Source organism: Canis lupus, chromosome 9 (assembly GCF_011100685.1).
Source record: "Canis lupus familiaris isolate Mischka breed German Shepherd chromosome 9, alternate assembly UU_Cfam_GSD_1.0, whole genome shotgun sequence".
In the NCBI taxonomy this organism is placed as follows: Eukaryota; Metazoa; Chordata; class Mammalia; order Carnivora; family Canidae; genus Canis; species Canis lupus.
Window position 1 is genome coordinate 32853554 of NC_049230.1, and position 27860 is coordinate 32881413.

Below are 27860 nucleotides of genomic sequence, written 5' to 3' on the forward strand. Positions count from 1 at the left end.
TCAGGTTCCCAGCTCAGCGGGGAGCCTGCTTCTCCCTTCCCTCTGCCTGCTGCTCTGCCAGCTTGTGCTCTCTCTCTCAAATCAATCAATCAGTCTTTTTAAAATGTAAAACAAAATGCTTCTATAAGCAAAAACCTTTCAAATCAGTAATCTAAATTTCAATTTAGATTGAAATAATAATTACTAGGAAGAAAATTAAAACCAAAGTAAGAAGCAGGGAAAGAATAATAAATATAAGAGCATTAATCAGTTAAATAGAAAACAAAGACAGTTTAAAAAAAAAAAACTACTTCTGGAATGGTGGAGGAAGAATCTCAAAAACCGACTTCTTCATAAAAGCAGTAAATGGCAACATTTATCCAAATCAACTTTTTTAGAAATCTGGAAATTAACCAAAAGCATGCAATAATCCAAAGAGCATTTATTCAAGCAAAACAGCCAAATTTCAGTAGGAACAATGAGATGTGTGGCATCTTAATTGTCCTGTTCCTTCTTTCCTCTCCTCAGCTCAAGCTTACAGTGAACAGCCTTTTCCCTGAGGGGGAATGTCAAAAGCACCAACATTGCTTTTGTTCAGTATTGCACTTGTTGAATACTGCAGCCATTTGAGGTGATGATAATACCTGAAACAAACAAGAAACTAACTAAAAAACTTGAAAGGAAAAACTGGAGACTGATAAATGTTCATGAAACTTTTCAAAAGCTGTGGTATGATCTTGGAATTCTAGAAGGCAACACACATGTGCAGGGTGGTGTGTATATCCAGGAAAGACATGATTCCTGAATCTCTCATCTATATATATGTATATAAGATGATAGACAGATAGACAGATAGACATATATGTATAATGTTTATATGAAAATAATTTTTATATAAATATGTTCAAAGAACTAAACTGTCTGAAGAACTAAAGGCATGTATGAGAATGATGTCTCACCAAACAGAGACTATCAATAAAGAAATATAACTTATTGGGATCCCTGGGTGGCGCAGCGGTTTGGCGCCTGCCTTTGGCCTGGGGCGCGATCCTGGAGACCCGGGATCGAATCCCACGTTGAGCTCCCTGCATGGAGCCTGCTTCTCCCTCTGCCTGTGTCTCTGCCTCTCTGTCTCTCTCTGTGTGACTATCATGAATAAATAAATAAAATCTTAAAAAAAAAGAAATATAACTTATTTTTTAAAAGAATATAAATTCTGGGGTTGGTGGGGTCAGAGAGAACAATAAAGGAAGTGAAAAATTCACTGGAGAGCCTCAGTAGGACATTAGCACTAGCAGAAGAAGGAATCAACAGACTTGAAGATAGGCCAATTAGTTATTCCCATACCCAGACCCTGGTTTCTAACTACCATACCATTCTGTATTACAAAGCAATCAGGGATCATTAAAGAATTGACTCCCTGAAAGAAGCAAAATGGAACTTCTTAGGCACCTCTGGGCTAGGGAACACCCATCAGCCAAGAGCAATCCTGAGATAGGTGTGCATGTAAGCAGTTGGCAGTCAATATGCTCAGCAGCTGGTCAAGGGGACCGGGGCAGGGCACCAACAGCATCCGTTATAATTAAGTTTGAGGGAGGTGATCCTAAGAAACACTGGTATGGGAGTGGAGCTAAACCTAGGCCAACTTACTCAGGCCATCCCTATCTTTCCCTAGTCTCTTCCAGGCAGTGTACCCACGGGTGGAATAGGCGGTACCACATGGTTATTTGCACACTGACATTACCAGACTTGGTAAGAGAATAAGATAAGTCAGCAGTACCCAGTACTCAGCTTCTGAAGCAGTTCATTCATATGCCCTAGTCAGATCTCAAATGCCTTTTCCCAAGAAATATACTCAGTTTTTGATTATTAACTGCTTTTTATCTTGGGCAGCCCCATTTTCCCTACAGTCCCTACAAGTTAGCCCAGGTCTTCAGTGTTGTGTCAAGGCTTGGAGCAATAGGAGTGTTCTGAATTGTAGGAGTCTTGATGACATCAGCTTCTACAGCCCCTCCCCCTCCAAGAAGTTTCCATTTTTAGAAATATAGAGATTTTAAACTTCGCCTTCCATGCTCCTTTCTTTCTTGGTATCCTCCTAGAAATGTAAAGAAATTAATGTCTTCAAAAAATTCTAATAAGCAGCAGAACTTTCTGCCACCTGCAGGCTTCTTTCAAGTTTAATCATATTAAAGCCCACTGACTTTCCTTGAATCAGCAATGAATTTTTGAAAGTCTATATTCATAGCTACATAATAATTTTGAGTTGAGTTTTTGGCTATTCTCTCAAAAAAATCATTTGGCCACAGCTACTGGGGTTGAAACTAGGGGGTGATGCAACTTGCTTTGAGTAAGGATTCTTAGCAATGCTGTCCAAGCCCCTAAAATGTGGTAGGTATGAGTTTATTCCACAATTCATCAATTCATTCATTCATTAACTTAACAAATATTTATTGCTGGTCTTCTACGTGTGGGGCACTGTGTTAAGCCCCAGGGACATACAGTCTCTGACTTCATGGAATTTACATTATGGTCCAGGTAGATAGTAAAGAAAAAAGTAAAACATGGTACAATATAGAGTGGTCAGCTCCATGAAGAAAATTAAAGCAAGGAAAGATGGTAAGAATGCCAAGAGAAGAGTTTGAAATGTTTTTTAAGGGAAAGCATAAAAACACTCACTGAAACTGTGATATTTAGGTAACTACCTGAAGATGGTGATGGAGCAAGCAATGTGGATATCTGGAGAATGAGCATCCAGGCAGAGGAAACAGTGTGAAGCTGGGTGGTAGAGCATGGTATACATCGTATTTATTCTCAATTGTATTATGTGAATTATTACAATAGTGTGCATGGTTAAATTGGATCACTCCAAGTTTCCACTCAGCAAAGCTGATGAGAAATCCAGTGTCAGCTGGTACTGGCAGCCCTTCCTGCTTGCTGGACTTGGAGTCATGTCCCTGGGCCTTGGAAGGACATCCACTCCATTGTCGTCATTACTGGGATAGTCATGGCCTTCTCTCTCACAGGAGTGGGCTACTTTGTGCTCATCAAGCCCATCTTCCTCATGACTAACTTGGTCCCCAGGATGGCCAGCCTTTGGGATTAGTCCCAGGTATCCATGTACCAACTCATCAGAAGTCCTGTGCCATCTGGGAAAGCTGAGTGGGAGTTACAGTTCCCTGTTTCTGGGCCCTGCATCTCCCAGGTGACTAGCAATCCCTCCAGCCCTTCAGGCTTCAAGAATCCAAGCCATTTCCTCTCTACTGTCCCTTCTGCACTGAGTACCTCAATGGAGTTCCCTAACCTTTGTGAGCTAGGTTTGTTGGGTATAGTGGTGGTGGTGGTAATGCTGCTCCTGGTGGGTGGGTGGGTGAATGGTTGGCTTATTTGCTTTCTTGTGTAAAACAAAGGGTTGTTAATTTCCCAGGAGGCAAGAAAAATTCAATCCACCAAGACACAAGCTTTAATTGCTTTCTTGAGGGAGGGTGGAGGGGAAAATACTTTTATTCTTTCAACAGAAGAAAATAGAGTTAAGGTCTCAGTCAGGTTAATCTGCCATATAAGTATCTCTGGAATCTTGTTCTGGCTCTCCACTGCCAGGATCACTGGTCACTATCCAGTAGCTCTTGCCTACTGGATACCACCCGACCTCTCTGTCTCTGGTCCCCACTCGATTCTTCTCCATACTGAAACTAGAGTGACCTTTCTAAGACAATAATCTGATGAGGTTTAAAATCTCTTTGCCAGTTAAGAGACTGGCATGTGATCCAATTCAGATCAATGACATGTGAAAAGAGTCTTGCCAAGATTTCTGGGAAAGCTCTTCTTTTTCTTCTGTGAGATTCTCTGCCTTTCTCTGAATGTGGTTGTGTGCCATCTTACCTCCAAAGGAAGGGTAAAGGAAGTCAGAGTCATTGAGTTAAGTCAACCCTGAAGACTGTCTTATCTCTAGACTTCCTGTTAGAGTTTTTTCTTTTATATATATATTTCAGATGATCAAAAGTACGGAACAGACATTGGTTGCAAAATAATGTAAACGCACATAATACTGAAATGTGCACTTAAAAGATTAAAATGTTAAATTTTATGTTGAGTGTATTTTACTTCAATGAAAAAAGTTACAATAGAAATATGGAACAAATAGTATAATGGCTACTTGTGTATCTAGCATCCAACTTGAAAATTTCCCTATTAATTAGGCTAACTTGAGTTGGATTTTTGGTGACTTGGACCCAGCAAATACATGCTAGGTAATGCAGAATTTGGTGGCAATAAGTATGACTGTTGCAATGAACAGATCTTAAACTGATGGAATTGGCTGATCTGAAGAGATGGGCTTGGTCATGGGCTGGAAAGTCAGCAATCCTTTTTGGGTGGTTGTGATATACTTGGTTTATCTGCCTCTTGAAATTTAATGGGAAATTAAAAAATCTAGGGATCTTGTTCAAATGAGGATTCCAATTCAGTAGGTCTAGGGTGGGGGACCAAGAGTCTACAGTTTTAACAAACTCCCAGATGATGCCAGTGTTGCTGATCCATGGACCACACTTTGAACAGCAAGGAGTTAAACCAATATACCCTTGAGGAGGGACCATATACCATGCAGGCTGTTGCATCAGGAGGATGGTGGAGAAAATTCAGGATGTTGGACTGTGTTAGCAACTTACAGCCCTGGGTAGGGTTTTATGAGGGACATTCTTTTTTTTTTTTTTAAGGGTTTTTTAATTTATTCATGAGAGACACAGAGACAGAGGCAGAGACAAAGGCAGAGGGAGAAGCAGGCTCATCACAGGGACCCCGATGTGGGACTTGATCCCTGAACCCAAGATCATGCCAAACACAGACGCTCAACTGTTGGGCCACCCAGGCGTCCCATATGAAAGACATTCTTAGCCTCACACTGGCCTGTGTGAAAACAGAGAAAGAAGAAAATACATTTCTGTTAAGAAAGGTTCTCACTCTGTGAACTGCAATAAAGAAATAGCTGAAATTGTAATAATGTGATTGTGTCTATCTTGGTCACCTTTTTAGAATGTGCCCATATTTATATCCATATTTAGAATGTGCCCATATCCATATTTATAGAAAATACAAGTGAATGGTGAATGAGAACTCACTATTTTAAAAAAAGCTGCTCAATAATTAGAACCAGCTGATCTGTCGACTAAACTTTAATTGAAAAAAAAGGAAAAGAGAGAAGCACCCAGCAAAGAAGCAGGTTGCTATGTAAAGCAATGAGGTCCCCAACCCAGGGGTTTTAAGCTGTGACTTGGTGGCCATCAAGGATGATCAAGGATGGTCAAGGATGAGGAAGAGTGGTGCTTCTCCAGCTTTGATGTAAATAGGTATTACCTGATGATCTTGTGAAAAATGAAGATTCTGAGTTGGTAAGTTTGGGATAGGGCTTGGGATTCTGTATTGATAAACAGCTCCTAGAAGATTACAGTGCTGCAGGTCCTTGGACCACACTCTGAGTATACGGAATGCAGTGGGAAATCCAATGATAGGTAGAAAGTTCAACTAGGTTATTCGTTTCCAAACCTGGTGCATGTCAGACTCACCCAGGAGATTTATTAGAAATAAGGCTTCTTTAGCTCCAATGCCAGAGATTCAAATTCTGTAGATCAGAAGCAAGCAAGGCCTGGACATGTGTATTTTTAACAAGCTTCCCACTAAATCAGACAGTCTTTGGGAACTACTGAACCAGAACAGAAGCTTCCTAAATGTATTTCAAACTCTAAGCTTCCTTTTTTTCAAGAGTCCAACAAATATAAATCAGGATGGGACAAAGCCAGGTTGACAGTGATTCTCCCACTGTGTTTACATGGTAAACAACACAAGGTCAAAACATTTCCCTGTTTTAAGAGTCTACATTTACACTCACTCCCTTTCCTAGGGAGTTGGCATTTTCTTTCCATCCTTTTGCAGAGTGACTTCCATTGTGCTCTAAAAATAGCTACATTATTGATTTCTTGAGCTCCATCAACCTACTGTGCTACAACATAATTATGTTGAAAAGAGGAACTTCCACCATGGGTTTCTTGGAGAATTTTCCAAAAGACAAAAATAGCAAGGAAATCTAGGCTTGTGTGACACATTGAAAATATCCCACAAACATGAATAATCCAAACTGGGCTTGTTAGAGCCATGATCTCTTGCTCCGGATGCAGCTGTGAGCAAGAGTTGCAGAGCCCTAATCTGAGGCTATAGAGTTTTATTTTGTAGATTTAATAAATTCCAGGAGGATAGAATCAGAGACAGTGATTCCTGTTTTTCTTACCTGCTCATCACCAATATCCTCTCTTGTGACAGAGTCACATAGGGAAGGGTTTGTGGAGATGGCAGAGACTTGGTCCTAGACCTTGGGGCTGGAGAGAGCCTGGACATTCATGGCACTTCAGGGGATCAGAGAAGGGCCCGTGAATAGGAAGGAAGCAAAATCTAGTGAGGACCATGATGCGCTACTGATGAGAGCCTGGAAAGATGCCAGTGTTAGGGGAGGCCTGTGAGATTGGCCCTGGCAGGTGTCTTGGCAGGTGGGCACAGGCCTAAAGGAAGAAAGTAGGCAGATTGACGGCTGTTTCTGGGTGATCTGCCCACAGTCCCATCAGTCTGGGTCATATGTCCCTCCACTGTCTTCCTAATGCACAAGGCTGTTCTCAGTGTGTGCCACCTCTGTCTGACATCTTCCTTCTACTCCTCTATGTCCCTACTTAAGCCCACTTCCCTTCATACTTGCCTCAAATATCCCCTTGCTCAGGGCAGCTTCCTTTACCCTCATCTATGTTAGGCCCCTGCCACATGCCTTCAGAGCATATGTTCCCTTATTGTCTGCCATTTTCACAGTTGTAGTTACACAATTAAAAGTGTGATACAAAGGTGCCTGAGTTGCTCACTCAGTTGGGCATCTGCCTTCAGCTCACGTCATGGTCCTGGGGTCCTGGGATTGAGCCCCACATTGGGCTCTCTGCTCAGTGAGGAGCCTGCTCCTCCCTCCCCCTTGGCCCCCCATTTGTGCTCTCTCTTACCCTCAAATAGATAAATAAAATCTTTTTTTTTAACTTGTAATTTTTAAAAATCACTGTCAAGTTCCATGAAGGTAGAAATCCTATCAATCTTGAGTCACAAAGCATCCCCAGAACTTAAGAGCCCAGCACATGGTAGGCACTTGCTCAATAAATGAACAATTATCTTTTTATATGTTTTTCTGCTCCACTAACCAGTGAACTTCCTAAGAGGAAGAACCCAGACTCAATTTATCTTTGTATCCTCAGGTAACCCAAACAATTGCTCAATGCATAATTATTTGAATTGTACTGAACTGAATTAAATTATCAGGAGTAGCAGTGCCCCAGGGAGTGGGCTAGAGTCCAGGGGGGAAATTCCAGGGTTTGAACAGGAGAGGGTAATGGTGAGGCCATCAACTCAGGGGCCCAGGTATTTTGATTTAGGTGGGCCTCATAGGGTCTGCAGTCAAAAGAGAAGAGAGAAAACATAGGTTGCTATTGGCATTGCAGGCTGGTTTTAAGATGTAAGGCTAGGAAACCCTGCAAAGCTATTTTCCAGGAGACAGGCATCACCAGCTTTGCAGAAGCCAGGCCCACAGGGACTTCTGAGAGGTGGGAGCCATTAGCCCAGGTTGCTGGGTTCAAGGGCAGCTATCTGGGCCAGCTGCTGTCCCTAGGCCATGAACATCCACATCTCCCAAAACCAAGAGCTGGCTTCTTGGGGGACAGGATGGTCCTTCTGGTTCCCTTTACCTCTCTCTTTCTCATCAGACAGTAGGCAGGCCATTTGGGGAGGGGGTGTCCCCACAGTCACTAAGACGTACAGGAAGTCCAACAGTAAAAGCCAAAAAAAAATTTTTTTGCCATTTCCCTCTTTCACCTCTGTGACATGCAACTCAGCAATGAGGACACAGGATTTAAGCAGCTTCCTTTCTTAGTTTCAGCTTTGGACCCTCCTTGGGACTATAAGTGGAGATTTATTTATTATTATTTTTTTAAATTTTTATTCATTTATGATAGTCACACAGAGAGAGAGAGAGAGGCAGAGACACAGGCAGAGGGAGAAGCAGGCTCCATGCACCGGGAGCCCGATGTGGGACTCGATCCCGGGTCTCCAGGATCGCCCCCTGGGCCAAAGGCAGGCACTAAACTGCTGCGCCACCCAGGGATTATAAGTGGAGATTTAGAAGATGCCAAGGGAGCACAAAATGTGATGTCTCAAGGACAAGCTCACGCTGCAGTGGCTGCTCACCCACCATGGCTAAGAACTCATCTTGATAACCATCTCGTACATGTGACTCATGCTTTATGTGTCTGCACACATGACCTCAGGTGTCCCTCGCAGCACCCGATGATACAGGCTGCTGCTTTCACTCCCTTTTGCCAGTGGAGGTAGCCCAGGCTCAGAGGCCAAGTGACCAAGTGACCAAGTGACAGCTACTGACCTGGATTGTTAGGACCCACTCAGTGAGATCTTCTGATCCCACTCCAAGCTCAACCTCTGTGACTCCAACTGCCCAAACTAGTTGGACACTTCTCCAGGGGAGCAAGAGTAGCCCAGAGAACATAGGGCACAGGCTAATGTGGCTCATATTGGGGTGTCTGTTTCAGCTTGATGTTAAGTAAATTTAAAATTTTTATATAAAAACCAACACAGTTAACTTCTGGAATAGGACACAAAAGGAAAGCTTTTTAAAGTTAAAATGCAAGATCTCAAACTTCTGGTTCATAATAATGTAACCATGTGGGTTGATTAATTGTGACAAACGTACCACAGTGACATAAGATGTAACATCCTGGATCCTGGGTATGGGTATGGGGATAAGGATGGGTATATGGAAATTTGTACTATCTTTGCAGTAATACTGTAAATCCAAAACTGTTCTGAAATAAAAATTCTATTAAAGGAGCACCTGGGTGGCTCAGTGATTGAGCATCTGCCTTTGGCTGGGGTCATGATCCCGGGATCCAGGGATCGAGTCCTGCATTGGGCTCCCTGCAAGGAGCCTGCTTCTCCCTCTGCCTGTGTCTCTGCCTCTGTGTGTGTGTCTTTCATGAATAATTTTTTAAAAAATCTTTTAAAAAATAGAACTTAAAAAATTCCATTTAAAAATGGGATACTATTAAAGAAATTGTAGGATCTCGGGTTTTTCCAGGGGTACCTGCTCAAAGTCCTATTTTGTTTGAGGTACACAGAGGTGATGTTTAAAAAGCCTTGCCCGGGCAGCCCCAGTGGCTCGGCGGTTTAGGGCTGCCTTCAGCCCAGGATGTGGTCCTTGGAGACCCGGGATTGAGTCCCACATTGGACTCCCTACATGGAGCCTGCTTCTCCCTCTGCCTGTGTCCCTGCCTCTCTCCTTCTCTCTCTCTCTCTCTATGTGTGTCTCTCATGAATAAATAAATACAATCTTTAAAAAAATAAAAAGATAAAAATAAAAAGCCTTGCCCATGCCCTGTTGTTTGCAGAGTAGAAGAACATCCTACAGCATCCCAAAAAGTCTGTATTTCTTGAGAGAAAAACAAGAAGATAGAACAGTAAAGATTCTTTCACTGCCCTCTCCAGACCTCTGTCCCCTTTTAACACTGTAAGAAGAATGACAGGCACCACCCCAGGTTCCCACCAGAGTGGGAAGGATGCTATTACAGAGTTGGCTTAAGCACCTCACCCTATTCTAGCCTCTACAACAATCTTCCAGGGCATGGTATCCTTGCACACCCCCAAATCATCTGGGTGGGGCCCCAGCAAGAAGTAGTGAGAACTCATCCACTTACAGTTAGTCTGGGAAGTACACACCTTGGCACCCAGCAGGCACCACCCACGAGTGGTGGGCTAGTCAGCAGGGGAGCACGGCGCCTTCTCAGAGATGTCCTCCATCCAGCACAGACACCTACGGATGCAACTCTGCAAGATTGGGGGCACGTGGGTCCTGCTGTTTCTGAAAGTTTCTTCAGCCATCTGGGAAATAGGCGTTGAAGTTCCGCCTTAAAGTTGAGAAACGGATTCAAGCTGCTGTTTTCTCCCAACTATAAAAGGACCAAGACTCAGATGTTCCTTATGATCATTTGGCTCTATTTCTGTGTAGCTTAGGATGGGCAGTGGGGCTCTAAGTTGGGGGAAGTGAAGGAGAAAAGAGAAAAACCCAGAATTGATTTCCTCAAGCTACACCTTAAATAGTCACAGTCTTTGAATCAGGCCAGGAAATGGTTTCCAGACACCAACTTTAGGATTGACAGTCAAGAACTTGAACTTGAATGACTAATGTAAGCCACTTACAGTTACATATCACTGTCATCATCTTTCTAATCAAAACAAATATTAATGATTTCCCAATATAATTTAGAGCTCGTAAGATATTGATAATCTAATTTTGGCAACAGAAAAATGCATAAAGAGATCATAAGTAGGAAAAGCAAAGGGGAAAGAACCAATTGGCAGTGCTTTCGGGAGCTTGGCGGGTAGGAAAGTCTTCATAGAAAAGATAGGGCTTGAGCTGAACATTGGACTTGGACAAGAATGGAGAGAACAAAAGAGACATGGAGGACAGCCGAAGGAAAAGCACAGGAGCAGGAATGTGCATAGCATGTTGGAGAAAAAGGAGTAGGTGAGTTTGGTTGGAATGGAGAACCTAGGTAGAGGAGTGATGTGTGATGGGCTGAGAAAGATAGAAGGGGAGGCAGGATAGAAACTTGGCTAAAACCTGAGACTTTGTCCTTTGTGTAGTGGGAGTTCTGTGGTGAAAACTCTAGTGTAGAGGAGGGCGGGGATGGAGAGAAGGGGTGGCACGGAGACCAGTGAGAAGGTGTGACACTGGAGCAAAACAGGTAATTCAGTGCAGAACCAGAATGTGAGGAAGGCAAGGAAGTGACAGATGCAAGAAATTTATGAAGGACAAATGGATAAGAGTTGGTGACCAAGATGTGAGACAGAAGGAAAAGAAAAAGAAAGAAAAGGAGGAGGAGGAGAAGGAGAAGTAGGGAAAGGAGGAGGAGGGAGAGGAGAACCGAAAGAGGAGGAGGAGAAGAGTAAAAACACCTAGGACTCTCTGGTTTCTAACTTGGGTGACTGAGAGAATGACCACATTCCCAGCAGAAATTTTCTTACCCTTTCTCAACAAGATTCCTCTCATTCTTTAATTTCAGTTGTTCCTCAGAACTAAAGAAAACCCCCTCCCAGCTGACCCTGAAAGTAAATAATATAGGATTCTGGTCCCCTATTTGTGCAAAGAGAACCTGAGGATCTGGGATTTGTACAGGATTGTACAAAGGGGCAGAAGCAAACTGGTACCAAGACCTACTGGATCTGATGACGGAATGCTAAACATCAGAGCCATCAGAAAGCACCAGTTATTGAGTGGATCCACCTCTCTTTTCAGATAAGTAAACTGAGGCCTGCAAATGAAGAGTGACTTCCCCAAGGTCAACAAGCTAAGACTAGAACCTGGCTTGCTGAGTCTTACTCCAGTGCTCCTTACTTTTCCACTTGTTCCTTCATGTTTCGTGTATGTGTGTGCATGTTCTTTTTTTTTTTTAATTTTTTTAATTTTTATTTATTTATGATTGTCACACAGAGAGAGAGAGAGAGAGAGAGAGAGAGAGGCAGAGACACAGGCAGAGGGAGAAGCAGGCTCCATGCACCGGGAGCCCAATGTGGGATTCGATCCCGGGTCTACAGGATCGCGCCCTGGGCCAAAGACAGGCTCTAAACCGCTGCGCCACCCAGGGATCCCGGTGTGTGTGCATGTTCATACGCATGTTTGCTTGAGCAACAGGGAGCACTTATTGAGTGATATTTTCTCTGTGGATTTACCACAAAGCATACCTCAACAGACTCCTCACATAACAGTGATAATAATTTAAGGTTGCTTTTGTTGAAAATCCTGAGTTTATTTTTTTTAAGATTTTATTTATTTATTCATGAGAGAACACACACACACAGAGAGAGAGAGAGAGAGGCAGAGACACAGGCAGAGGGAGAAGCAGGCTCCATGCTGGGATCCCAATGTGGGACTCGATCCCGAGTCTCCAGGATCATGCCCTGGGCTGAAGGTGGTGCTAAAACACTGAGCCACCAAGGCTGCCCTGATCCTGAGTTTATTCATGACATATATGACAGTTAGCTTATCTCCCCATCTCTACCCCAACCATACTGGATTTATTTGGGGGCATACTGAGTTGGCTGAACTCTTAGATCTATGGCTTCTCCTAGCCTTATCCCTACATTACACTGCCAAGGCAGGGAACAGATCTGATGCCTTTTTCATCTGAAGCAAACCTACCAAAATTCATAATTTGCAAGCTAAGAAGAGAGAAGATTGAGAGTAAGAAGAGGAAAAAAAAAATACTGAGACATTCATAAGGCCAGGTGCTCAATGAATATCCAAGAAGACAAGAGATTAAGAGGAAGGAAGGAGAGATAGAACACTAGTGGGAAATAGGAGAATGGCCTTGACAGAAAAAGAAAAAAAAGGATTTTCATTTGATGAAGAGAAAGAAGGGATAATATTCTTCCCACTCCACCAGATTCCTGGGAAGGCCCTGAACAAGACCCAGCCCTTTAGTTCTCAGCTGTGCTGTGACTAGTTAGAAAAACTCATTGATACTAAGTTTGCCATTCAGGGTTATATTATGTCAATCTCAGGAACCACCAAAAATCCAATGAATCCTCCACTACAAAATACTTAGAGAGACAATGAAGCCTGCTAAGGGACGCACACAAATTATCCCAGACATTTTTATCTTCCACAAATCCCTCCTTGCTCTGAAGGGGGCTGCCTGACAATGTGCCATCCCTCCCAAGGGCCCATGCTGCCCAGATACAGCATTCAGAGAAGCTTAATCATCTCTACCCCACTCTAGAAGCCAGGGTAGCTTAAACCAGAGTACCTGGGTTCCTCCTTCTCTAAGGCAGAACAAATGGATGAGGCACAGACAGGGTAAACATTGGCATATGGAGGGGTGCCTAGGTGGCTCAGTCGGTTAAGATTTGATTTCAGCTCAAGTCATAATCGTGGGGTCATGAGATAGAGCCCTGCATCATGCTCTATACTCAGCAGGGAGTCTGCTTGAGATCCTCTCTCTCCCTCTCCTTCTACCCCTCCTCTCTGTGTTCTCTCTCTCTCAAATGAATAAATAAATCTTAAAAAAAAAAAAAAACTTACATTCGCATACAGAGCCATGCTGGGGACAAGAAGTCTGTTTGGTGTTCTGAGAAATAACAAAAGGAAATGCATTTTAGCCAAGAAAGAAAAAAAATAACCTGCTCAGGTCTGAATGACAGCCAAGACACTGGGAGATGGGTGCAAACAGACAGCTGAGGAAGGGACTGGCTAGGCTTCCAAGGAAGGTGGTATCTGAAATCATAGGGATGTGGGGAGGCCATGGGACAGGGTGAGGGCCATGATCACCTCATAGAAACAGAGTGGCCACTTTGTCACTGACCATGAGTGTTCCTTTGGTCAGCCAAAGATTTTGTGTGCAGCCTTCAGAATTCTAATTCTGGGGATGCCTGGGTGGCTCAGCAGTTGAGCATCTGCCTTCAGCTCAGGATGTGATCCTGGAGTTCCAGCATCGAGTCCCACATTGGGCTCCCTGCAGGGAGCCTGCTTTTCCCTATGCCTGTGTCTCTGCCTTCTCTCTATGTCTCTTATAAATAAATAAATAAAATCTTTAAAAAGAAAAAAACAAAACAGAATTCTAATTCTGGAAGGTGATAAAGGAGAGCCAACTATGTCTGAGGTCAGATGGACTTTATCTTCATTTCCCAACTGCTACTGCTCTATTACTAAAATACCCTTGGAATCTCTGTGCTTATATAAGAGAATCTGTTGGCCTTTTTAGCTTTCTACCAAACTTCCTGTCTTCCTGTCTCCATTTCTCAGTCCAGCTTGCCATTCCCTAATAGGGAGATAACTAACTCTGCTAAACAGATTTACCTAGATTGAGATAAGTCCATGAAAATATGTCATCACATGTCAGCTAAGTTCTAAAAACACAAATTAGCCACAAGCCAGTTATATGTCCACTGTGACTGCCTCCAGGTATACTTTGTGCCAAAAACAAAGGAAGGACCATAGTGGTCTGTAGCTGACACTGCCCCATACTTGCCCATTACAAAAAAGGTCAGGCCTAGGACATATCATATCTTGTCATAAGATGATCAAGACCTAGGGAGAGGGGTGCCTAGGTGGCTCGGTGGTGAGTGTCTGCCTTTGGCTTTGGTTGTGATCTTGGGGTCCTGGGATCAAGTCCTGCATTAGGCTCTATGCAGGGATCCTGCTTCTCCCTCTGCCTGTGTCTCTGCCTCTTTCTGTGTGTCTTTCATGAATAAATAAATAAAAGCTTAAAAAAAAAAAAAGGCCCAGAGATAGTCAAATCTGACTTGTGCTATTACCCTGACTCCAGAAGTTCACTGTACATTGCACATAGGAAAGTGGTGTTATCCCACAGGTTTTCTAGAAGAAAGTTCCATCTCGAATCAATTAAAATCAACTAGGTCAGGATTCATCCAAAGACACAGCTTTGTTAACCCATAAAGCATAAAACTCAGAAGCAAGAGCCTTAAGAAGCATGTTCCAAAGTTCAGAGAATGGTCAAAAAAAAGAAAAAGAAAAAGAAAAAGAAAAAGAAAAAGAAAAAGAAAGCAATGCTTGGCTGAGAAGCAGAAATGTCTTTCAAAGAAAACAAGAGGAGGCTGACGTCCCACACTCATGTTTCCTGGACAGCTGCCTTTTTCTGAGATTCCCAGTTCATTTGCCTGGGCAAATCACAAGAGGAGCAGCTTTTGACTACACTCCATCAGCTGGAGAAAAGGGATATCAGTTTTTGGAAGGTAAACCCAGGGATTTGATGTTTGGTTGTTGAATTTCTGACAGTATCCCAAAGTAGTTTCAACCCCTAGGTATAATTTCATTAAGAGCTTATGTTTTAAATTGTCTGTCTGTAAACTACAATGGGATGAAATTTTATTTTCTCCGAACCTTCCTGTTTCCTTCCTGTGTGGATCTAATGAACTTGAAATTTCAAACTCATTGGGGATAGGGGTAGTATATAATATCATATTTGGGCTTTGAATCTCAGATAATTGGTATTTTTTAATGGGCCACACTATAGAAGACATGAAGTCATAGACTCATAATAATCATCTAAACCAACTATAAATTTTGTAACTAGAGAATGTGACATACCAGAAGATGGAATGACTTGCCCAGAACCATATAATGACAGAAGCAGGGACTTAATCTACCACTCTGGCAACAAGTCCAGAGTTCTCACCTCTTTGGTGGCCAAAAAGGGGACACTAGTTTGAAATTTTGACAAAAAAAAAAAAAAAAGTCAGCATTTTAAAATTGCTTTAAATCCAAAAAGACAAATCTATCTGCTCCTACAAAGTAGGATGAAAAGTAAGGGAATGATCAAAGGGGCAGTGAATAAATGAATGGGGAAGAGAGCCATTCAATTGTTCCTAATTTTAAGAGCTATTCAGATCCCACAAAGGGCTTAAGAGGAACAAGCATGCTCAGAAGTTTGGAGTTTTGCCTTCCATGACTACAGCAGACCATGTATTTAACCTTGAAAATGGGAAGAAGGGGTTCTACTTTACTCAGTCAGTGATATTGCGTCAACCAATCACCGCAGTTTCCTTGTGCATTTGCCTGGAGTCATAGGGTGTTTCCTGCTGAACCTGAATGTCTCCTCCTAGCCACATTAGCCCCTCAAAATCTTTCCTTCTGGGCCTTTCCCAGAAATAAATTCTTGGTGGAAGCTATAAAACACCAGCTCCTCCAAGCAGAACAACTCTGCTGGCTGCCACCAGAGGCCAAGGCACTTGGCAGGTAAGATTCATTAACTTTAATCTTTCCTGACTTCTGCAAAGTTGATGATGAAATTTCCTAAAGGCTTCTCAGAATCTTGCTACTGCATTTAGATTTGTCTTCATTGGCTATTTTCTGGTGCCAGATTTGGCTGCCACTATGGCAATTCATCCCTGTTTGGCATAAGAGAGAATGTGATTAAATCCATTGAGGGGCAAGGCAGCTTTTCTGAGTCTGAAAACAGGCACAGAATCATAAACTCTTAGGGCTAGAAAGTACCATGGACCTCTCATCCGTCCATTTAGAAACTGAAGCCTAAGAGATAACACACAGAGTTGGGGATAAATAGTAACAGTAACAGATAAATAGTAACAGATAAATAGTAACAGAATAGTAACATCTCAAGAATGCCACATGCTCCATATGGCATTCTTGAGACCAATGTGCTATCATGTTATTCTAAACTACAGTGAAAACTTTGCAGTGTTTTAAGGGTTTGCTGAGCCAGGGCTCTCAGATTTTTATCTTGTTTCCAGCATCGAATGTCTGCTATTTATAGCATATCTGAACATCTAGTTAGCCCTGAATGTCTAGTCCCAGGTGCTTTCAGTGCCCTTGCAGACACTTGAATCTCCATAAGACATATGAATTGGAGCAATATTAGATGGGTTTCACATTGGAAGAATGAAGGTTGAATCATACTGTGTTTTATGTGATTGGGTGTCCCAAACCCTGTGGCTGAGGTGGGGGATTGTTTCTTCTGAAAAGATCTTGATAAGTATTTTCTGTTCACTATTTTCCTCTTGATCCTGGAGCTGCTCAAGGGATGATGGTGTGTTTGTTGGTTTTCCTGCTGGCTCACCCACCACCCTCAAAGAGCTCTTGTCACTTATGGAAAAGAATCCTACTGATTCCTTTCCTTCTCAGGTGTTCCTGCAGCCTGTCTTGGTGACTTCTCAGCAAATCTGAAAGCCGTCTCTGGTAGGCCTTTGCACTCAGAGTGTGGTCTACAGACCAGCAGCATCAGCATCTCCTGGGAGCCTGTTGGAAGTACAGGCTCTCCAGCCCCTTCTATGACCTTCTGAGTTAGAATGTGCATTTAACAAAGTCCCAGGTGAATAGCAGGCACATTAAGGTGTGGGCTAAGGGACTATCACAACCCTCACCCTCTGCATCCTCCAGATGCTGAACTTCTCTGCCTTTGGAGTTTCATTCATTCAGCATATACCCAACACCTATTATGTACCAACAATAGGCTTGGGCATGGGAAAAAACAAAAGTAAATAGCTGTTGGGGAGCTCAGGGTCTGATAGGGGAATAGAACATGAAAACAGTGATATGTGATATGACTAGAGTACTATGGCAGGACAGGAAAATGAATGACTTAACTTTGCTTGGAGAAATCTGCTATACTTCATAGAGAAGGTGGCATTTGGCCTGGTTGTTGAAGAATGAATAATACATCAAGCAGGGAGGGCTCTGCATAAGACAGTGTGAGTGGAGGCAAGGAATTATGGACCAGCCTGCCATCAGAGAGGCAGAGACTGTGACTCTGTCTCCAGATAATGCTTCATGCCACAAGGAAGTTTCCAGGCTTCCAAAGGGCTTGGAAAATGATTTCTTCATTTAGCATGATGATAAGAATGTTGATAAATATCCAAACATCAAAGAAGCCTTTTGCTGGCCTCTTAACACTCTGAAGCCCTATGTCCTCCACTCTCTGCTCTGCTTGGCTCCAGCTACAGTGTCCCCACAAGGTCCAAAGATCCTCCAGGATCTTTTAGCACACCTTTTTTCCAGGGCAGTGGCATGAACTTGCTTGCCTGGCTCTGCTTTCTGTCCTACATCCTTCCTTCACATGTACCAGGGAAGTTGGCCAAGACATGGAAAATAATTTGGCTTTGGCCTTGAGGTCCCTCTCCTACTTCCCACTGAGGGGAGTATAAAGGGGATTCCAAGGAAAGAAGACAAATGAACATCAAAGTTGTTTCTCCTGTTCAGATTTCTCAACTGTCATGTCTTCAGCTATATTTTTCTTCCTCAATCTATCTCAGATGATGCCTTTTTTCCATAGACTAACGTTTTACTTTTTGTTTTTAATCTATTATTAGTCATTGAAAGAGTAGTATAATGAATACTTGTGCGGCCATCAGCCCTCTTTAAAAATCAATGATATGGTGGTTGCCAGGGGCTAGGAGAAGAGGGAAAAGGGAGTTGGTCTTCAGTGGGTATAAAGTTTCAGTTTTGCAAGATGAAATAGTTCTAGAAATCTGTTGTACAACAATGTGAATATACTTGTCCCTACTGTACTGGATGGTTAAAAATGGTTAAGATAGTAAATTTTATGTTAGAAGCTTTTACCAGAATTTTTAAAAATACCTTTTACTCCAAAGCCATCATCTTTGTGTTCCTGAAAGGGCAGATTTCTGCTGGCTCAATGGTCTCCTCAAGTCACAAAGAGGAGGATTATGGTTCTACTTGGGGTCATAGAAGTGTAAGACAGGATCTCACTGAGGGCCAATTATTTGAGAACTCCTCCTGGAAAAAAAATAAAAGTGCCAGGAAGAATCTTGGCCAGAAAGGTATATATTTATACTTTGCCTTTTTTTTCTAAGTTAGCTTACAAACTATATATTCATACAAGATAAAAGTTGGTAAGGGAATCATAAAAGGACAGAGGGAAAGACTGGGGGAGTGTGGACTGAAATTACCTCTAGATACACAGTTCTCTTCTGGGCTGGCCTAATTCAAGGGGAGAGTATCCGGAGGGTGTCCAGAAGACCACCTGGGTGGCCTCTCAGGCAAAGATCCAGAACCATAATTTCTCTTAGGAAGCTTCTAATAGATACAGAGGGGACAGCCAGTCTGAGATGTTCTTCTTGGGGTGTTTCTGGAATCCAACCAGTGAATGCATACGGAAGGGAGAATCTGTACTCACTTGTGAAATCTAAGAGATTCACAAGTGTCAAGAGCCTATGTCTGTCAAGAGCACAGACTAAGCACAGACAGGATCATTCCATCTGCATGCCATGGGTGCTCCCCTGGGTTGGAGGTAGAAGCTCCTCAAAAGATATTTTGGTTCTATTCCACCAAACCTCATGAACACTCTAAGCCCCAAAGCCTCTTATCAGCAAAAAAAGCTGCACGAATTTTAGTCTGATGATTTAGGCCCAGGGTTAAAACACACAATGAAGTGGTTAATCTAAGTGCTGGAATCTCTCCTGGCAGACTGGGACACAGCTGTGGGCTCGGGGGAACCCTGAGCTTTGTTGTAACTTTCATTCCTGTGCTCCCATATTGGCTCTTTGAGGAAGTGGGAAGCTCCTGCTGGTTTCTGAAGGGAGGAGATGAGTGTCTGATGCAACACATCCTCAGGGGAAGGAGGAAGGAGAACTCCAAAGACATGCTCCAGGTCTGGTAACAGCATTTCTCACACCTGGGACAAGATGGGTGCAGGATTTCAGGTCACAGGCTGTCAGGGCAGAATCAGACATCCTGAATCACTTGGTCTGACCCCCTCACTTGACAGGCCAGGGGACAAGAGATGTTAAGTAACCTGCCTGATGCCACAGAGCTAATTATTATAGCAAATGCAGAACTACACCTCAGGACCTCTTGACCCCGAAGCCTGAGTTCTTTCCCTTCCAGCACTGCCTCTTTACACATCTGCCAGTAGCTAGCATGGGTCTGCACAGATGGTAGATGCTGACTTGGTTATTGTAGTTTCCCCTTCTCTGCTCCAATATGAGGACATCTGCTGTTCCCTGGGCCTTCTCTGCTTTACTATCCCTTTCTGTAGAGCTCCCATTGGAGCTCTACAAGGCTTACACATGATCCTGGGTCTCATTTCAGCAATGCGGGTCCTTCTCCATCTCCCAGCTCTTTTAGCTTCCCTGACCTGGCTCCAGGCTGCAGCACTGGTCACAAATGGTAAGTGTCCCCCTGTATAGGTTTCCTGGGACTACTATAACAAACTGGGTGGCTTAAGACAACAGAAATTTAGGGGCACCAGGGTGGCTCAGTTGGTTAAGTGGCCGACTCTCAATTTCGGCTCAGGTCATGATCTTAAGGTCCTGGGATAGAGTCCGCGTTGATCTCAATGCTCAGTGGGAATTTTGCTTCAGGATTTTTTCCTCCCTCTCTCTCTGGCCCTCCCCCTACCCTCTTTGGAATAAACAAATCTTAAAAAACAAAACAAAAAGAAAGACAACAAAAATTTATTTTCCCACTGTTTGGGAGGTTAGAAGTTCAAAATCAAAGTGTCAGCAGGGTCCTGTTCTTCTGAAGGCTCTAGAGGAGAATCCTTCCTTGCCTCTTCTTAGCTTCTGGTGGCCCCAGCAATTCTTGACACTCCTTGGCTTATGGCTGCATCAGTCCAATCTCTGCCTGTCTTTACACACTTCTCTGTGTGTATCCTGTGTGTCCTCTCCTCTTGCTCACGCTGATCCTGTGCCTTTATGACCTCCTATGAATTAATTACATCTGCAAAGACCCTATTTCCAAATAGGGTCACATTCTGAGGTCCTGGCTGGACATGTATTTTGATGGGACACCATTTAACCCAGTAGACTTCCTTTGTTCAGAGAATGCATCCTGCCTCTCCCCCATGCTCCAGACTCCAATGCAAGTGAAAGCAAGAAATCCTGCCTCCACCCTATACCATCCCCTTCTCTACTTCAGGGCCCTGATCAGCTAAGCCCTTTGATGGACTCGCTTAAGCAACTACCTCATCAAGAACCAGAAAGATCCCTGCAGCCCAGTAGCCCGAATCAACCTGAATGGTCACACAGCTTAATCCTATCCCTGGGTATTCTAGTGGACTCCTGAGGAGCAATGTTGACATCTTAAGGAGGATCGGAGAGCATTCTTCCCATTCTGTGCTTTTTCTCCTTGAAGATTTTTGTGAATGTGTCCTAATCTCAATCTTCTGCCTGCTTAGATTTGAGAGGTGGAGGGAATGGCTGAGAAAGAGGGAGACAGAAGCAGAGAGTACCTCGAAGGAAGGGTGTCAGATACTCTGCTCCTTGTCCCTCCCCCTCCAAGCACAGACCACCAAGATTGCTGCCATCTCTGATGCTGTGAGTCAGGTCAAGGTCGAAGTCAACAAGGCCTTCCTGGAATCCCGGACCAGGTATGTGACACACACACACACACACACACACACACACACACACACACAGAGCATACCTCCCTTCCTAGGCTTCCTGCTAATGACAAGCACATCTAGGCCAGCCTTGACAAGCCAGTGAGCAAAGCAGTTATACAAGCTGTGCTACCACCACCCCACCTCAGAGTAATATCCCACAAGTCCTAAAATCCGTAGCCTGTAAATCACCTCGAAGAAGATGTCTGATCTAATCCTATAAGCACTTTCTTCCATGTGGCCGAATGTTTCCCGGGGTCATGCGTTTCAGTCTCAAAAAGCTTGTAGGTAGAATTTCTCCATTCATTCAACTCATATGGACTGACTTAGGTCCAATTCCCTAGAAGTAGAAACTGAGACGTAGATTCATGTGCAGGTGACTTATTAAGAAGTGCTCTCAGGAAAGCTGTAAATGAAGTGAGGGGGCGAGTTGCAGAGGTCGAAGGAGGAAGTTAAGCAAGGATTGGCTAGTAATCACACAAGTAGGGTTCAGGTGTGAGTCCTCAGCAGCTGCATCCAGGGCAGCTAGGGACACAGCACCCCAACCCCATAAAAAGATCCAAGGGTGCTTGGTGACCCCCACAGGGGTCACCAGCAGAGTGAGCCACCGTCCAATCACATATAGGGGTTGGGATCTCCAAAATAAGCAATGCAGACTGCATCCCTGCCCTCAGGAAGCCCATCCAGCTAAAGCCAGACAAACAAGAATAACCATTGTGTTGAGCAGAAGGCAGCCTTATTCCTTCCTCTTGCTGTCCCTTTGCACTAGAATGGAGGCTTCCTTCCTCCTTGGCCTTTGAATGAACTCTTAAGCAGTCCCAAAACTGTTTATCCTGACTTTTAGATGACAATATGTGCTCTGGTCACTTCTAGTCCCAAGAACAGTGTCCTTTCAGGAATTCAAATGTCAGCATAAGAAGGCAAAGCCCAGAGTTTCTTGCCTCCCTCAGCTCAAAGCTATGTTAGGCTTCAGTGAGAAAAGGGAGCACAGTCGGCTCATCCTTCTTTCCTGGGCTGCTCCCTTTCCCTCAGCACAGGCTTCTGATTCTTTAGGGGTTAGGCTGGGGAAGGGAGGAGAGATACCAGAGAGCAAGGTCTAAGTCACCTCATAACTTAGTGCTTTGTGGGAATCAGAAGCTCTTCCCCACCTTGGGCACTTGTCAGCTCTCTCAGAGATTCTGCTGCCAGCTCCCTGACCCAGAGAAGTCTCTGGCCAGTAGCTTACACTGCCAACCCTTAGCCTAGAAGTATCTGGCTTACTCTCTCACCTCCCTATACCCTCTTGAGCCAGGTCTCTTTTAAGCAGGCTTCAGAAGACTAAAAGCTTGGCCCTGCTGCCAGAGGATATGTGGATTTTGCCCAGGGCTGCCCTGTCTGGCAAATTCTATCAGGTGCATAGTGCCAGACAGCACTTCTTTAGGCTCTTTGGGCAGATATCAACCACTGGCCAGGACTCTAGGACACACAATCAAGCCCTCCTTTTGAGATCCTTGTCACAGAATTAAAGCACAGAAGAAGCCCCATGGTGGCAGTAGTGAAGTGCCTGGCATTTCAGGAACCATCTCCAAATGAAAAATCTCTTTCCCTCCTTAACTTCAATCCTTTTCTAGCCTCAAGGTGGGGATACAGTAAAAGCCACAAAATTAGTGTTCATCACCTCCTTTGCAGGTTGTGTACAGGATGACCAGCCCCACTTTGGAATTCATCCCCACTGGTTAGTTCTTGGACTTAGGGGCCTCACAAAGACATAAAGAATCACACATTAACATCTCATTACATGACACAAACAATCCAAAGAGTCATGATTTGTGAACAGGATAGTGAAGAGAATAAACAGAGCAAACAGTTAACTCTAGGTCAGGGATCAAGGAAGCCTGGTGGAGGATGAGAAGCAGCTAGCCATGTGGAGAGCCAGGGGGATAGCATCCCAGGGTCTGGGAGGGGCAAAGGCAAAGGTGCAAAGGCAGGAAAGAGCTTAGGGGGCTCGGGAAACAGAAAGAAGGCCAATGCTGGTGGAAGTGGTAGGTGAGGGGCAGCACATAGAGGTGAAAGAGAGAGGTGGATCCTGAGGGCCATAGAGTCAGAAAGCAGATTAGTGGTTGATGGGTGTGGGGAGGTGGGAGGCAGGGGAGAAATTGGAAATGACTACTTAATGGGTATGCGGTCTCCTTTGGGGGTGATGAAAATGTTTTGGAACTAGACAGAGTCAGTGAAGGCACATAGGAGCATGTGTGCAGTAAACTGATGGATTCATCCAGGTCCCAGGGTGAGTCGATGAAGTGTTTTAATCAGAGTGGCATGGTTTGCCTCTCCTAAAAAGTTCACCGCAGCAGCTGTGTGGGGCATGGTCAGGAGATGGGGAAAGGAATGGGAATAAGGGCAAGGGCCCAGTCAGGAGGCTGTGGCAGCTGTCTAAATGAGAGGTGATGGTGGCTAGGGTGAGGGTGTAGGTAGGGAGATGGATAAAGACCTCTTCCCAAACCCTGACTGCCCCCATGGAGCCGAGCCCTGAGCAAAGTAGGAGGTAAGTCTCCAGGGAATCAGCATTCCGGGAGGAGAGCCACACAGAGCTCAGGGCAGAGAAGGACAGAAGGCAGCATGAGAAACCTTGCATGGGACCTTCCAGATGGAGCCCTACAAGGCCCAACAACTCACCTTGTTTATGGGGTGGGGAACCCTTTGGGTGCTGGCTCATGAGGATGGTGGTGCTGATGCTAACACACCCTGAGTGCTTATTCTATGCCAGATGCAGCTCTAGCTGCTTTACATTTCTTCCTCCCCCAAATCCTATGAAGTGCTGACTCCAACTACATGAAATAGCTTGTTGTTGAGGGGAAATGATCAAATAGCCTGGTTCAACCTAAGGTTACTGTCCTTATCCTCATTTTATGGATAGGGAAACTGGGTACAGAGAAGTTGAGTAACTTGCGCAGAGGCACACAACTAGTAAGTGGCAGGAGTCAAAACAGCCAGGGTACGGTCTTGCTTACTAAGCTCAAACTCTAGGCCACTGCTAGCTGATAGAACTTTGTGTGATGCTGAAATTTTCTATATCTGTGCCATCCGATACAGGAACCACTAACTATGGTTACTGAGCACTTAAAATGTGGCTCGTTCCAATAAGGAACTAAATTTAATTTCATTTTAATGAAGTTCCATTTAAATAGCCATGCTTGGTTAGCGGTCATCATATTGGACAGCACAGTGCTCTGGGCCACTGGGCCATACTGTCTCTTGCAACAGCAGCCAAAAGACAGTCTGGTTTCTTTTCTTGGGTTCTTTTTTATTGTGGTTGGGGGAGGCTGATTGGGGGTAGGCCTGCTGATTGGAGCACAATCATCACAGTCGTCCTTATGCCTGTCCCGTTTGCCCAGGAAGTCCCTTAGCTGAGACATCATGCATCTCACTCTTGGAACAGCTAAGAACCTGATCCATAGTGACAGGCCAGGTATTGCAGCCAGTGAATGGTACCCTCAAAATAGAGCTGTATTTTGTGAGAATTTGAGCCACTTCCAACATTTCAGAGTCTAGAGCCATAGACATAATCTCACAGAACCCTTCTTCTTCCACCCAAGGAGACTGAGGCACAGGGATGGGGTGGGGGATTCTCATGGGGGGACTTTTCTGATACCAACTTGCAATAAGCACTCTGTGTTGTCACAAACTTCTTAGGAGCAGGGATTTGGGCTTCTCATTTTACACATTGGAAATTAAGAGTAAAAAGGCTGAACATCTTGCCCCAAAAATGGCCAGCAAGAGGCATGATGCTACAGCCCACATCTAAGCAAACTTCACGCTAATTCTAGGGCCAGATGAAATTAAGGATGTTTCCAATGGAAGAACTACAGGCCCACTATGCCTGTTATTTCTAGAAGTTCCTTAGTCTGTATCAGTATATCCAGGGCTTGGGTGTTTTTAAGTTTCCCCAGTTGACTCTGACCTGGCCAGCACAGCTACAAGCCTCCAATTTTTTTTAAGACTTTATTTATTTATTCATGAGAGACAAACCAAAAGAGGCAGAGACATAGGCAGGGGGAAAAGCAGGCTCCCTGTGGGGAGTGTGATGCAGAACTTAATCCCAGGACCCCTGGATCACGTCCTGAGCCAAAGGCAGACGCTCAACTGCTGAGCCATCCAGGAGCCCCAAGCCTCTGATTCTAATTCAGGAAGTGCTCACCTTCATCTGCCTGCCCTTTCTGAGAACCAGACACATAAAGATGTTTCCTCCTCCCAGAAGAGATTTTCCAGAGGCATTAGGGGGAAGAGTGAGAAAAGAGCACAGGGCGTGCTTGTCTCCTGCGTGCTGCCCCCCGCCCCCCCCCCCACACACACACCTGCGGCTCCTCCCCAGACACCTGTCACTTCACACCTCTTCCACAGGGTTGGAGCTGGAGGGCTTGGTCCTGACTCTCCCATTGCTCTCCACTGCAGGCTGAAGACTGCCATGAGCTCCAAAGGGCCCACCACTCGACAGCTCTCGGAGTACCTCAAACATGCCAAAGGCCGGGCACGTACAGCCATCCGCAACGGGCAGGTGTGGGAGGAGTCCTTAAAGAGGCTAAGGCAGATTGTGGCCTTGACCAATGCCACAGGTACAGAAAACCCACTGACCCTCTGACAGCAGGAAAGGGCCATCTCCCTGCAGGAGAGAATGGAGGCCTCCAAAAACTGCATTCCCTATTAGGAGCACCTCCTGGGATGGGCACTCTCAGCTCTCCCTTCTCAGAATCGCAGACCTGTAGAGCAAGGAGGGCAGAGAGGACAGCTGTGCCAGCATGGGACTTTTTTTTTTTTTTTTTTTTTTTTTTTTTTTTTTTTGCAGAGAAATGAACGCAGGCCCAGCATGGTCACATTGCCAAATCCAAATGAGGAGATATTCATGCTCTTTGTATAATGCCATCTGTAAGGCCTCTGTCCAGAGGAAGTACTAAAGTCAATAAACACGGGCTCCCTGTCCCAAACCACAGTGCCACCACTACCGCCTATAAAGGAGACATTTAAGCCACCTGTATCAGGGGGATTTACTGGGATTAGGTCACAGGAGATGAGATTTCCATCTTGTTTGGGGTAATGTGGAGCTGAAACAATGAACTAATGGATTGATCATGACCTCCTCCAACCCCTCCACTCCCACCCCTACCAAATGTCACAGCTCCTGGAGGGTCAGAAAGGAAGGGGTTTGGTCTAGACCAGAGGAAGAGGCTGCAGGTTCTCCCTGAGAAAACATCAAGTCGGGAAAGATAACTCCCTAGGATTTGGGCAAATTCCTGCGTGGGCAAATTCTCTGTTCCTTCCCAACATCTTCCTTAGATTCCTGTTTGCTTGATAGTTTAGATGCCAGTGAAGCTTTAGAAGAAAATCTGTCTTATCAAACTAATTCATACTAACAGGTGCTTAACCTTTCAGGGGGTATTTTCATTCTAAAAGAAAGATCTCATGAATTGAATGACCTGATAAACAAAGAATCATTTACAATTCTGAGGACTTTCACAATTACTATCTGTATGGCCCTGGGCAAGTCTCTCCAGCACTGTGGTCTCAGTTTCTCATCTGTAAAACGGGGATTAAAATTCTTACCTTAATGAGTCGTCAGGATCGAACAAGACGTCACCTGAGAATTGGCTAAACTAGAACAGAGACATGTATTCCAAGAAATTTAAGTTCACCTCTGGTTTCCGTTTCCTGCCTCCCGCCAGTGCCCCAGAATGGAGAAAGAACTCAACCCCTTTGGCGTCCCTTCTGTTTCAGACCCCAACCTGGACTTGACTGCACTGTCTTGGGAGGTGGGCTGTGGTGCCCCTGTTGCTGTGGTGCAATGTGACAAGGACAGTCCTTACCGAACCATCACAGGAGATTGTAATAACAGGTGAGTGGGCATGAGTAGGTGCGGCGGGCAGCCACCCGCTCACCCAGCCCTGTCCAACCCAACCGAGGTGGGGGTGGGGGTGGGGGCTGGGGGCGGGGGGGGTGCTTCCCGGGGCTTCCCGGCAGAACTGCCACTGCCTTACCCTCCCGGGCTTGGGGCCCACCGAAACCGTTCTGTTGGAACCCTCCCGGAACTTCCTCCTCCTCCTCCTCCTCCTCCTCCTCCTCCTCCTCCTCCAAGATTTTATTTATTTATTTGAGAGAGGGACAGAGCACTTGAGCATGAGTGGGGGAGGAGGAGAGGGAGAGGAGCACACGCCCCACTGAGCAGGGAGCCCGATGCGGGACTGGATCCCCGGATCCAGGACCACAGCCGAACCACAGGCAGCCGGTAACCGAGCGGCCCCCGGCGCGCCAACTGCCGCATCCCCTGCAGGGCCCCGATCCCACCCGCAGCGCGGCCCGGCGCCTTCACAGCGCGCGCAGTTCAGAAACCCCACATTTGAGAGGCGCCCCCTGCGCGCCCCTTCCCGCGGGCGGAGGCCTCCGCTCCTCCCCCCGGTCCCCCCCGGACCCCCCGCCCCGCCGGGACCCGCTCGGCCGAGAAGCGTAGCCCGCGGCGCCGGCCCAGGCTGAGCGCGGGTCTTGCTGGGTTTCAGGAGGAAGCCCGCGCTGGGCGCCGCCAACAGGGCGCTGGCGCGCTGGCTGCCCGCGGAGTACGAGGACGGGCTGTCCCTGCCCTTCGGGTGGACGCCGGGGAGGACGCGGAACGGCTTCCCCCTCCCGCTGGTGAGCGCGCGCGGCCCGGGGTGGGCGCGAGCCGCGAGCAGAAGGGGCGGGGGCGCTCTCGGAGCGGAGCCGAAGTAGGTGCGAGGCCCGGGGGTGCGAGAGCGAGATTTGGACATTTCCCCCAAGTGCCACTAGAGGGCAGCAGAGCCCGGAGCCCGGAGCCCCGAGGCCGGCCACGTGGCGGTCGCGGCCAGACACCCTGGGGTCTCCCGGGCAGATGGCCTCCCTGCCCCATCCGGCCCGCGCCTACCCCGCCCCAGCCCCTGGGGT

General features: G+C 45.5%; 1 protein-coding gene and 1 long non-coding RNA gene across 10 annotated transcripts in view; one reads left to right on the forward strand and one right to left on the reverse strand.

The window, feature by feature from the left end:
• On the reverse strand, nucleotides 1–26886 carry LOC111097404. 5 transcript variants are annotated; one of them, XR_005364589.1, is made up of 6 exons: nucleotides 26514–26886; nucleotides 25306–25672; nucleotides 21129–25132; nucleotides 18173–18331; nucleotides 9778–10007; nucleotides 1–623 (listed from the first exon to the last, which is right to left on the reverse strand). It is a non-coding gene; the product is annotated as an uncharacterized LOC111097404 (long non-coding RNA). The 5 variants fall into 5 exon arrangements; XR_005364588.1 differs by adding an exon at nucleotides 13142–13187 and having other exon boundaries at nucleotides 21129–25672; XR_005364585.1 differs by having other exon boundaries at nucleotides 21129–25672.
• LPO (lactoperoxidase) overlaps nucleotides 14751–27860 on the forward strand; it is a 27500-nt gene continuing 14390 nt past the window's right edge. The window contains exons 1-6 of one of the 5 annotated variants that reach the window (XM_038547869.1): nucleotides 14751–14811; nucleotides 19646–19723; nucleotides 20837–20924; nucleotides 25368–25528; nucleotides 26685–26802; nucleotides 27461–27590. In XM_038547869.1, the coding sequence (XP_038403797.1) occupies nucleotides 19648–19723; nucleotides 20837–20924; nucleotides 25368–25528; nucleotides 26685–26802; nucleotides 27461–27590 (573 nt within the window). In that variant the 5' untranslated portion in view covers nucleotides 14751–14811; nucleotides 19646–19647. Of the gene's footprint in view, nucleotides 14812–15596; nucleotides 15815–19551; nucleotides 19724–20556; nucleotides 20925–25367; nucleotides 25529–26684; nucleotides 26803–27460; nucleotides 27591–27860 lie in introns of those variants that run through there. The other 4 variants (XM_038547870.1, XM_038547868.1, XM_038547867.1 and 1 more) reach the window with 4 other exon arrangements.